Source organism: Equus quagga, chromosome 5, assembly GCF_021613505.1.
Source record: "Equus quagga isolate Etosha38 chromosome 5, UCLA_HA_Equagga_1.0, whole genome shotgun sequence".
Taxonomy (NCBI): domain Eukaryota; kingdom Metazoa; phylum Chordata; class Mammalia; order Perissodactyla; family Equidae; genus Equus; species Equus quagga.
In genome coordinates this window covers 101,938,152-101,950,240 of record NC_060271.1, presented here as the reverse complement: position 1 = coordinate 101,950,240, position 12,089 = coordinate 101,938,152, and the positions used below count along the sequence as shown (strand labels likewise).

At 60.2% G+C, this 12,089-nt stretch overlaps 1 protein-coding gene across 1 annotated transcript; it reads right to left on the bottom strand.

Moving 5' to 3' along the window:
• Positions 1-7,492: 7,492 nt before the first annotated feature.
• SIX2 (SIX homeobox 2) lies at positions 7,493-10,698 on the bottom strand. The gene is made up of 2 exons (XM_046663159.1): positions 10,038-10,698; positions 7,493-7,823 (listed from the first exon to the last, which is right to left on the bottom strand). Exons 1-2 carry the CDS (start codon positions 10,595-10,597, stop codon positions 7,493-7,495), a joined length of 891 nt encoding a protein of 296 aa, XP_046519115.1. The 5' UTR covers positions 10,598-10,698.
• Between the last annotated feature and the right edge of the window lie 1,391 nt (positions 10,699-12,089).

The window sequence follows — 12,089 nt, the reverse complement described above, 5'->3', positions numbered from 1 at the left end:
TGTCTCTGTAGCGGTGTCTAGATCTCCGTGGTGGCTGCCATCTCTCTGCATCCTTCCCCCAACCCCAGGGGAACAATCTTTACTCTTGGGGCTGGTTCGGCATCTGCTATTTCCTCCAAACTCAACAAATCACCTGGACAATGGAGTGTAGAGGAAAGAGTCTCCACTAACTCTGGGGCCTCAGGAAAGTCACAGGTAACAACATCCCGAGCCTCATGTCCTCATCTGTTAAATGGGGATAAGAATTACTTTCCTGCCTACCTTATATAATTGCGATATTAAATGATAGGAGGTTTGTGAAACCATCGACATTCTGCAGAGTACCACACAAATGCTAGAAATATCTATATTATTTTGCTCTTAGAAGGTATTCAGCTTCACCTTTTCTGTTTCTGATTCTCTCCAGCCCCCTACCCTCACTGGTCAGGGTCAGGGCCCTGGCTCTCCCTCGGGAGGAAAAGGGAGGAGTGACGTACACTTACACTTCCGGCCTCCTTGAGTAAGCCTCGCTTCACCTCCACCCACTCGCTCACTTACTTAGGTTTGGACCCGTGACCTCGCTAATTCAGGTGTCTCAGAGTGGCTTTCCAGGGTCACCAATGGCTCTGTCTCGGGACAATAGGGTATTTCATATACACTGTCTTGAAACTGACAATCATCTAATTGAGGCGGAATCAGAGCGCTTGTACCATCAACATCTCCGCGGGCGGAGCAGGAGATGGGGTTTGGCGGGTAGGGGCTGGGCCTGGTCTATTCTGGTCTTTGAAGAGCAGGGTCTGGGTTCCCCCTGCCTTTCAGACCTCCTCGCACCTCAGCAGCAAGCCCCTGTTAACGGAATGACGCTTTAAATACTGCCCCGCTCCACTTCCCTCCCAGAGAGCCAAGTCCCCGACTGGCCAGCACAGGATTAAAGGGGGGCAGGGAGCAGACAAAGAGGAGGGCATCACGCCAAGGACTCATATCTCAGCCCTCAGAGTCCCCGAAGTAGCTTCATCTTCCCGAGCACAAAGGCGGAGACCGGGCAGAAGTCGCAGAAGGAGGGCGAAGAGGGAGGCAGACCCCGGGGTCCCAAGGTTCCAACTTTACTCTCGAGGGACCTGCCCTGGTGGAAACCCCCCTTTGAGGTACTCAACAGTGCGTCATGTCTGCATAGCAGAGGGCAAGTGAGGAAACTGGGGAATTCTCTTGATTGTTTCGGAGATAAACTCTATCACCCGACTTAAGCGGGTCACTGAGGCCGCGAGCTCCGCTGCCGCAGCTGGGTCTGGAGCCGGTCCTCGTCCGACATTTCGCATCGCGCTCGCGCTGCTGAGTGCTGCCTCCGACCCCCGCGGGAGTCGTTTGCGGCCGCCCCTGCCACCCGGGGCCCAGATGAGGAGCCGCTCCAATCGCCGGCACCGCGCTCGCCTGCAGCCGGTCCCCCGGGAGGAACGTGCGCGGCAGACTGGCCAGGTTCAAATGCCGGTCCTGCGGCTGTAACGTGTGTGACTCTGGGCGAGTTCCCGAACCTGGCGTCTCAGTTTCATCTGCCAGTAATAAAAGCTTCTTTGTGTGGCCGCTATGAGAATTAAACAGATACCGGGTGGGTGAAGTGCCTGACGCGTAGTAAGCGTTCAAGAAATGGCAGTTAAGACCTGTTACTCTGGGGACCACGAAGTCACCGGTCTCCACAGCCCAGGGCAAGTTACCAGGATAATTCTGCCAGCAATGAGCTTTTGAGCTGGTGAGAGAGCGAGACTGGGCAGGTCAATACAAGCCTTTGCAAAAGCCCTGAAGGAAGGGAATCGAGGCTGGCAGCTCTGCAAGGTCCACCCCCGCTGCTGCTCTCGCCTTTCCGTCTCGCCCGTCGTTCTTTTTATGGGACCTCGAGGCTCTAGTCTGACTTCTCCACCGGGGCAACTGAAGCAGCTCTCCGCCACAGAATCCAAGGCCCGGCACAGTCGGGCCTGGGTGCCCTGGGCTGGCAGAGGTGTAGTCCCCTGAGCTAGGATGCCTTCCGGGGGTGACAGAGTGGCGGATGATTTTGTCGTCCGCGGCGCATCCCATGCGCCAAGGCTCCCAGGCCTCGGCCGTATGTCGGGCCGCCAGCTCAAAAGCCCAGAAGAATGGGGCAGCCCAGCCCAGCGGTTCCCGGCTTCCCTGCCTTCAAGCCCTACAGCTTCACCTTCCCCGGAGCAGCGCGCCGGCTACTCACCCCAGAAAGCGGGCCGCGTCAGGCCTGGCACCGAGGGCGCAGGTGGGACTGCGGAGGCGTCAACCGCCGGGAGCAGGCGGAGCCGCGGCATTTGTCCCCGAAGCAGGCCTGAGTCGGGGCCGGTAAGCGCTGCTCAGTGAGTGAGCACCCCGGGTGGGCTGCGCGTTAGTGCTTCTCTACTTAGCTCTGGCAAGGGCCAGGGCTGCTAGCATCCAAAAGAAAGCCTCCCCCTACGTGACCGCCCTTGTGCCAGCCTCTTGGGTTTGTGAGTCCCTCCAAGAAAGGGAGCCTTTGAGGCAACCAGGGGCGCCCAGTGGGCCTCGCGAGGGAGGCATTCCTCGGGAGCATCCACACGGTGTTACTTAGACTCTCTCGACTGCTGGGCGGCCGGGAGAAAGTGTCCACCTGGCTAGGGAGCAGCCCTGCGGAAATAGACTGGAAAACTCACCCCATTGGAGGACACCCAGTCTGACCCTTTCCACTTCTGATTCCACCCCGCAACCCAGGAGAAACCATTTCCGAGTTTCAGCCGCACAGGGAGCGATCAACGGAGTTTGGAGAAGAGACTCCCGCGAGGCGGTGCGGGAGGCCTTGACCCTGACACCAGGACTTGAGACCTTTCTGGCTCAGGCTCGGCTCCACTGTCCGGCGGCACCCAGCAACAGCAACCTCCTTCTCTCCCAGCTTACCTCGCCTGCGGCCAGCAGCGGCTCCAGGAACGAGGACCAACCTGTGCCGGGTTAGGTTCTGATGGCGCAAAAGGAGAGGCTGGTGCTCCTCCAGCCCCAGGCGCCTCCGGCTTGTGAGCCAGAGCGCTCAGGCATAGCCTGGCTTTCCTGGCTCTCCCGAGTGCCCTGGGCGCGCACTGGGTCACCCGCACACCTACATACTCAAAAATAGCCACCCTCCCAGGGCGCAGGTCCGCCCCATCTATGCACACCAGTGCGTTTTTTCACCCTATTGCACGCACACACTTTCTCACATCTCCCAGTACATCCTCACGCACTGAGTCGCGTCCGTTTCCGGAGTCCCTAGGCTGCTGTGAGGGCTCCGGGTGCCAAGGCAGTGGCGTTGGGATAGGGAACATCAAAAAAGGAAGGGGCCCAGTCGCGAGCCCAAGCTCTCCTCGGTTCTTCTCCATCTGCCCCTCAACACAAAAACATTCACATGTCTCCCTTCCGGAGCCCCAGAGCATCCTGGCAAGAGGTGAGCGCTGGTGGAGTCGTGGAGACGAAATACCTGCGTCCTGACTCCAGCGCTCGCACTCGGCTAGTCCCTGCTTTTCTCAGGGGCCGAAATGGTGTTTCCTACGAGGACTGGGGAAAATCGAGGACGGAGTAGCCCAGTGTTCTCTCCTCAGATCTCCCTGGCCCTGTTTAACCTCTCCTTGTGTGACGGACGTGCCATCACAGCCTGGTCCCCAGGCAGACCCACCACTCCCTCGAGATGCGCTTCGGGGTAGGGACACCAGTATCTAGGCTCGGCCCAAGTCCAGACGATGGCTGCGGAGCACGGGGCGAGGGGAGGAGTCTGAGAGGAAGCACAGCGAGTCCTCGTGCTCCCCTCTGCCCTCAGTAGCCCTCGGCTTTTAAGCCCCCAAGCAGATGAATCAACCAGTTGCCCTCGAGGCTGGATTCTACCTTCTTCATTCCGTTTCATCTTCTAGGGTTGCGTGGGTAAGGGACCTAACTGGGAACAAATGAGAGGCGAACGCGACAGGGGAGCAGAAAAGAAGATTCGCGCTTCTAGTCGCTACGGTCCTTCGAGTCGCCGGAGCAAAACTCTTGGCTTCCGCGGCTGCCGCGGGGTGAGCGGGTGAGGAGCGGGGAGAAGGGGGCGACACGCCACTGGGAACCCTATTTGGTGGAAGCCGATGAGGAGTGGCTGTATTCACCCGGCAATATCTTTGCAAAAGTTATGTCCAGTTGGCAGGCTCTGGTGGGGGCCGCAGCCTCTCCCTCGGAGTGGAGGACTGGCTTGTATAGATTTATGCAGTGGGCGAGTAGCTGCTCTGGTTTATTTTCAGAACTTCTGCATAGCTTCTCAGTTTAAATAAATATTTTCGGGGTTAGCTTTCCAAGAGGGAGAGAAAAGCGAGAAGTTGCAATAAATAGTGCGGCTCTGCCCAAGTCACTTTACGGAATAAAGCTCCAGAACAGGCACCCCGCCCCCTATTGCCGAGTGAAAGCTCCGGGCAAACTCCCGCGTTCCCACCTGGGCGAGCTAAGAGAGGGTGCCGCAGGTGAGATCCCTGACCCGTGGCCACCTCGGGCTAAGACCATCTCTTTCTCAGCCATCTGGTCCCGAGGCCTTACGGCAAACAGCGCTGCAAGGCCGGCCCTAGCCCCGGTGGGTCGATGGGCAGGGACTGGCTGCTGGAAGGGGTACCAGTGTGGATGCGCTTTTGCGTGCGTCCGGCGAGAAGCATGATAGAAGCATGATGCGTATTTGTGTTTGTGTATGTGAGCGCACGTATGCGGGAGGGACTCATTTGTGCCTGTATCTGGAGTATACATCCGTGCAGGAGAGTGTTTCGCCTGAGGACACGTGTTTGTGTGTCTATGAAAATGAGTTGAGGGTCTGTGTGTTTGCTTCTGTGTGTGTGTGTGTGAACACATGTGTGACAGAGTCTGTGGCTTTCCCTCTTTGGGGTGGGAGTTTCTGGAGGCATCTGCAGTGCCTCCTCACAGGCTCTCAATACTTGTGATTCGAACTAATGTTAAATGTGTATGTTCTTGTCCTTTTGAAAGTTGGCGCAGAGCCTGTTTGCCTGTGAACGTGAATCTCGAAAATAGGGGGCAAGTGGGGGTGATGCGGGTTCCAGGGACTACTCTGTGTCCCCACTTCCCAGAAGCAAGTCCGGGCCTGTCGGCTGGCCTCGGCTGGCTCAAGGCTGCCTCGCGCGTCGCTTGAGTCTCTCCGGACCTTCAGGCGTTAGCGGTCTCTTCAACCCGCCAGTCAGCAGAGGCCGGGCCGCTGGGGCCCTACAAGCACAGACCAGGTCCCCGGAGGGCCTGAGTTGTCCCCTGAGAGGAGAGGAGTTGTCTCCCTCCAGGAGAGGCCGCGGGAGGTGCCAAGACGAGAATTCCTCATCGGGTGCGGGCCGTGGGCGCTTGGTGCAGCCCGAGGCCTAGGACTCCAGCCACACAGCGCAGTCTCCGCCTCCTGGGGATTCCTTTGCCTTGCGGGCCCGCACAGAGCGAAGGCAGAGGCGGAGCCTCCCGCGCCACGTTAGCCCGCCCGGCTGCCTGCGGAATCCTTGACACTTAGGAAGTCCCCGCGAAAGGGTCCTCGGTGAGCGCTGATTTCATCGGAGCGGGAAGTCCCAAGAGGTCCCCGCGCTCTAGGATCACGGGGCGCCGCCGAAAAGCGCCTCATCCCCTCCATTCCTTCTCATCCAGGACCGACAGGCTTAGTCTGAAGCGTCCCGGTCGCGGAGGAGGGACGTGTTTGGTACCTACAGCCCTCGCAAAGCCTGGATTTCTGACTAGAGGAGTCCTGCCCGCTTTGGATCTGCCTAGACCGGCTTAGACGTGTCGCTTAAGCGGGTGGGGAGAGCACTAGATCCCTAAAAGGGGAGGGGGCGCTGCAGGTTAATTTACAGCTACAGAGGCACCTAGGGCGCACGACAACGGGAGGAGGTGCCCCCTTGGGCTGACCGGCCAAGCCCCGGCGCCCGCTTGCTCCCATTTAGAAGACGCGCCCGAGCGCCGGGCCTCTCCGAGTCTCCTCGGACTTCCTTTCTCCCCCACCCCTTCATCTCCACTCCAAACCGACAGATTTCTGAGCTTAGAAACCTGGGCTCCACGGTCACACCCACAACCCGGGCCTCGCGGCTGGATCAGCGGTTGCCCTTGGGGTCAGAGAATCTGTCCAGTGCGTCGCGCCTGGTTTTGGGTACTGAGGCCACCGCTAAGGAGGCCGCCCTTCAGGAAACCTCCACCGTCCAATTTGTTCCCCCGCCGCGTTGGCATCTCCAAACACACTTACCCACCTTCCGTACACAGACTCTCATTTCCCACCCCCATCCCCAGGTGAGGAAAGAGGCAGGTGAGGGCACTGCTTGGCTGGTGGGGGGCTAGGAGTCCTCAAGTGGAGCAGGCCGCCTCCTCCCCGCTTCCGCAGGGAGCTTCCCGGACAAGAAAAGGGATAAAGTACTTTGGGGGAGGAAGTTTCAGAGTTTTCAGTCCCTTCACCTCGCGACTGATACACATTCTGTATGTGGGAAGGCATCTCCTGGTTCAGGGACTCACAGGGCATCGAAGCCCAGGACGGTCCACCCGGGTGTCGAGTCCCTGTAGGGAAATCAGACACTGCTGCACTCCCGGCTCGCGGGCCTCGTGGTATATATCCATATATATATTTATGATTTCTAATTTTATTATAAAATAAAAGCAGAAATATTTCCCAAAGAACATTCACATGAGGGCATAACAGGGAGATGGCAAGTCCGCGGCTCGGGAGGCACGCTCTGCCGGGAGCACTGTGGCCACAGCCCTGGAGGAAGAGGAGAGCGCGCGGCGGGGCCTCACCAAGAGAGAGGGGCGAGAGGCAAGGGGGCGTTCAGGGGCTTCCGCCGTTGCTCTTTTTCTTTCACTTAAGTTACTAGGCCCAAAGTTGTCACCTGCAGCCCCGCTGACCCCAAGGGAGGGCCTCTGAAGAAGGCCTGTGTTCAAAGGCCCTAGCTTTCCTTTGCTCTTCCCCCTGCACCCCCGACCCCAGGAAAGAGAGGGATGGGTGGGGCAGGTAGATGGCCAGGCACGAGGAGAAAGACGGAGGGGTACAGACCTGGGGGCCAGGAGTGCAAGAGGCTGGCGGAGAGGAGAAACAGAAAAACAGAGAAAGAGAAACAGAAACCTAATGAGAGGTGGTAAGCAAGAAATATGGAGGGAGACAGCGAAAAGAGGGAAAGCAAGAAAGGGAGGGAGAAAAGGAGAAGAGAGAAAGAAGGAAAAGGAAGAGGAGGAAAGAGTCAAGGAAGGTGAGAGACGGAAAGAGCCAAGAGAAGGTAGGGAAAGAGTATGAGAAAGGTGTATAATTTATTCCCTTCCCTGGTTCAAGGCTGGTCCCAGGCCTCCAAAGGATCTCAAAAGCAACTTGCCGAAAATAAATCCCGGACAAAGACCAAACCAGAGAGCCATCCGCCCTGCCCTGGCTGGGCCGGCGGTCCTGCCCACTCAGCGAGCGGGTCTTTCAGTACCTGGTGGGGCCGCCGGCGCAGGGCGCCCTCCCGACACCGTCTCTCTCAGGTCCCCAACGCCAAGGCCGGAAGGCAAGCGCGTCGAGGCAGGCGGGGCTCTAGGAGCCCAGGTCCACGAGGTTGGCCGACATGGGGTTGAGGATGGAGTCCTGCAGGCCGTGGTGGTGCTGCAGTGGGTCCGCGCCACCTCCGCCCGGCACGGGCACAGGCACGGCGCTGGGGCCGGGAGGGTGGCCCAGGCTGTGCAGGGATGGCAGCCCTGGTGGCGGCGGCGGGCTGAGCAGCAGCGCGGGGCTGGACGACGAGTGGTCCGGCGTCCCCGACGGCGTCTTCTCGTCCTCCGAGCTGCCTAGCACCGACTTGCCGCTGCCGTTCAGCGACGCAGCCAGAGGATTGTGGCTGTTGGAGTTGGAGTTTTCGCTGTTCTCCCTGCAAGTGCAGGAGCAAAGCAGCCGGGTCAGCGGGGAAAGAGAGGCCGCTCGGCGCCACGACACCGGGAGCCAGAGCCTGCGCCCACCTCGGAGACTGAGCCGCCGCCGGCTGCCTGCGGGTGTTTTCGGTTTCTACCATGTTCTGGGCTTGGCTTGGGGATTTCGTTCTTTCTGCCAGGTCTCTCAATCTCTCCACACCCCATTTCTCTTTCTTAGCCTTCTCCCTGTATCATCTTTATCTCCCCACCTCTCATGCTCTCAATCTTATGAAAATCTCTCTTGCTCTCTGTGTGTCCTGTCCCCCTTACCCCCTCACTGCTCACTGGGTTGCTAACATTTCTGACCAGAGCAGAGGCGCAGGGGAGCACGGCTCCGTGGAGTTTGGGGGAGAGGCAGGAACAAAGAGAAGATGCCTGGATTTTCAGATCACTCTTGGCTCCTCAAACCAGGGTTTGCTGGGTAGAAGTGGGGCCAGGAGTGAGGAACACCAGAGCCTAGATCCTAGGCTGAGGGCCTATTTGAAGTTGGGAGTCTTAACAGCGTTCATCTCCCTTTGCTTTTCTCTGCTTGAGGGAAATCCCTCACCGGGGGACGGGTTCCTGGAGCTAAGGGTCCTTTCCCTCCAGCTGCAAACTGCAGACCTGGTGAGGACTCTTCTTACTGGGCCTAGGGACAAGGCCCTAAGGATGCAGGACTCCCTTTTCCTGGCAGCACAGTGGAAATGTCAGCTGGGGGACTGGGAGCTGGGGAATTAGAGGGCAGCTCATGGGAGAAGGGACAAGGGACAAGGGAGAATGGAGGAGATTGCTAATCCTGGCCTAGACTTTTCTGCCATACCAGAAACAGAGACTCTGCAGCCCTCACCTGGGCCCTGGCCTGAGAACCTAGTTCTTCAGGAGTCTGGACACAAGCCAGTCTGGGTGGACAGGGACCCCAGCAGGGAGAACCCACCTCCTGCCCTGCTTTTGACTGACAGCTCTGCCTAGATTCAGATATTTGAAATCTTGGACAGATTCTTTCTTCACGGGCTTCCTGAGGCCTTTTCTTCCTGTTTTCCTTGAAGGGAACTTCCCACAGGGCTGGCAGCTGAGACCTTACAACTGAGGATACCCCAGACTCATGGTCTCAGAGACCATGGTCAGCCTGAAGCTTCCCTGCCATGTCCAGAGGTCCCACTTCACTGTTCAGTACCCCCACACCACCATGATCATTCAAACTATGGGCTCCGCACACCCCATACCACTGACCCCAGGCGTCTTGTTTTGCTCCGAAACTCATGCTGGATTCTGTCCCCACCGTCAGTTTCTCTGCCATTTCCCCCTCCAGATTTGGGGTCCTGAGGGGCCACAGGGCTGGCAGCCACCACAGTCTAATGGCCAACTGTTAGGCTAGTTCAGGAAGTCTTGGTTTCCCTGAGGACAAGCAACTCCCAGCCTTTCTTCTGCCGCTCTCGGCTCACCCCAGACCTATTGATCTACCCACCAAAGAAGGTAGACTCTGAGGAGAGAGGGGTCAAGGGTAAGGGAAGTCCTGCCGCATCCAACAAGGCAGAGAAAAGGGGCATGTATTTCTCTTCTTCTCCCCCAGCGCTGACACTTCTTCCCCAACCCTTTCGCCTTTTGGTCCTTTCTATGCGGGATAAAAGTCTCTTGCTATGAACTCGTGTGTCCAGACAAGGAAACTTCCTGCCCAAGCCCGTCCACATCCAGCCCCTCCACATCCAGGTCATACCCGAGAAGTTCCATTCCCACTGCTGACCCCTAATCACATTCTGGCCTGGAGCTGAGTAAGGCCAAGGAGAAGTTCAGGGAAGCGGTGGTGAATTCAAACAGGCAGGCCTAAAATCGGCAACTGGGACAGTCTCCTCAGTCCCTGGGAGGACGATCGTGTCCTGCCTGCTGCGCCGGCTTGCACCGGGTCCAGGCCCACTGTCTAGCCTTTCCTCCGAAACTTCTCCACTTTTGTCCACAAGCCACCAAGGAGTTAGTTGACAACTTCCCCGACTGCGCTGCCCGCTTTAGACAAATCCCTGACCTCCTGGTCTCCCGAAAGACCTGAGCGCCTGAGCGCCGTCCGGGTCAGACCTAGCTGCAGCTGGGCCGTGGCTGGGACTAGGGGCCCCGTTTAGGCCTCTCTCGGGGGTGGATGAACGCCCTGCTACCCCCTCCCTCGGGTCCGGGCTTGCTGGCTCCGGGGATCTACTTACTCGTACCTTTCCTTGGCCTCGGCTGCCCGGTCGCGCTGCCGCCTGTTCTTGAACCAGTTGCTGACCTGCGTGGTGGTGAGGCCCGTGGCCTCCGCCAGCTCGCGCTTCTCGCGGGGTGAGGGGTAGGGGTTGTGCGCGTACCACTCGCGCAGCACGCTGCGACTCTTCTCCTTGAAGCAGTAGCTGGTCTCCTCGCCGTCCCAGATGGAGCGCGGCAGCGGAAACTTGCGGCGCACGCGGTATTTGCCCACAGCGCCCAGCGGCCGGCCGCGCAGCTTCTCCGCTTCGATGTAGTGCGCCTTGAGCCACAGCTGCTGCAGCTTGGCGTGGTTGTGCGGCGAGAACTGGTGGCTCTCCAGGATCTTGTAGAGCTCGCGGAAGTTGCCGCGGTGGAAGGCCACCACCGCCTTGGCCTTGAGCACGCTTTCATTCTTGTGGAGGTGCTCGCAGGCGGGCAGCGACCAGAGGAAGCGGCCCAGCCGCTCGATGTTGCCGCCCTGCTGCAGCACCTCGCACACGCACGCCACTTGCTCCTGCGTGAAGCCGAAGGTGGGCAACATGGACATGGTGCCGGCTGCGCCCCCGCCCGCCCGCGCGCGTCCTCACTGCGCTGCGCGGTCCGGCATGGGCGCCTCCTCGCCTGGCCGTCTGGGCCGAGAGGCGGGCGGGGCCGGCCCCCTGGCCCGGCGCTGCTCCCGGCGAACCCGGAGTCACTGCAGGACTCCCCCGCGCCGGCCGCGGGTCCCGCGCCGCTCCGCGCCCCCGCTGCCTGCGCGCCTCGCCTGCCCCCTCGTCCAAGCCCGGGGGCCGCCCGGGGCGCCGCTCCGCATGCTCCGCGCTCGCCCGCCCGCCACTCTCTCGCTCGCTTCTCTCTCGCTCGCTCTCCCTCCCGTCTAGCTCTCTCGCTGCTTTTTTAATAATATTATTCTAAGCGGGCATGAGGCGCGGCGGCCCGCGCCCTGATTGGTCTGGTTATCTGACCCGGGGCCTGCCCGCGCCAGACAATAGTCGGAGTCAAATTATTCGCCATGGAGACGCTGTCAGTCACTGGTAACCCGAGCCCTGGCGGGCTGGGCGGCTCCCCCCGGCCGGCTCCGCTGACAGATCGCCCGACTCCGCGCAAAGCGGAGGGCGGCCCGAGACAGGAGCCCGAGGCGCTCCAAGAACCTGGGAGGCGGAGAGGGCCGGGCAGGGGCCCGCGGCGGCGGTGATTGACGGGGCGGACGCCCAAAGAGCACGGGCGGAGACGGACACGGGAGTGGGGAGGCGGAGTGGAGACGCGCGGAGGAAAAAAGGGGAGGACCGACGTGGGGAGGGAAAACGGGAGAAGAAAAGGCGGAAGACTGTTTAAGGGGGTGCCGGGAGGAAGGGGTTGGAGAGGGGTGGAGGGAGCCTCGACGGGGAAGAAACTTTGGGCAGCTTTTCTCAAGGCTCCGCCGGGTGCCCCCCGCCTGCACTCGGAGTCGTCAGGCCCCGCCCAGGGCCGCTGTTTGCCGGGTAGATTCTGCCCAGGAGACGCCGGTGAGACGGGAGAGTTTGGACGTGCTCGGGCGCCCCTCAAAGATTTGGCTTTTCCTGCTGACAGCTCCCCACCCCCATCCAAGGAACTCGGACCAGAGCGGTCCACGAGGGACAAGGGGAGGGAGGAGGAGTTAGAAGTCAGTCGGGAAGATTTGGCAGTGGCCGCAGGCGGACGTCTGAGAATCTGCTTCTTGGAGGATCCCGCCTTTCCTCCCTCTCCTCACCGGGCCGGCTGCCCCGCGGCCGGACGGCCCCTGCTCAGCGCTCTCTGCTCCTCGCCGGCTGGGCGGGGACTCAGATTTAACCCCACGGGGCCCACAGCCCGAAAAGCGCGCGGCACTCCCGTGTGGCCTCTACGGAAGTTGACTCGGGTCAGCAGCGCCGGCAGTCTGCCCACGGGCGGCGGGGGCAGGGAGTCTAGGACGGCTGTGGCCCTTCCCCCGTGGGCGGTCGGGGAGGACAGAGTGGAGGCAAACCCCTCCACCCTCCCCCCTCTCAGCTCAGACTGGGCTGTGGCCACTTCTAGCATGGGAACCA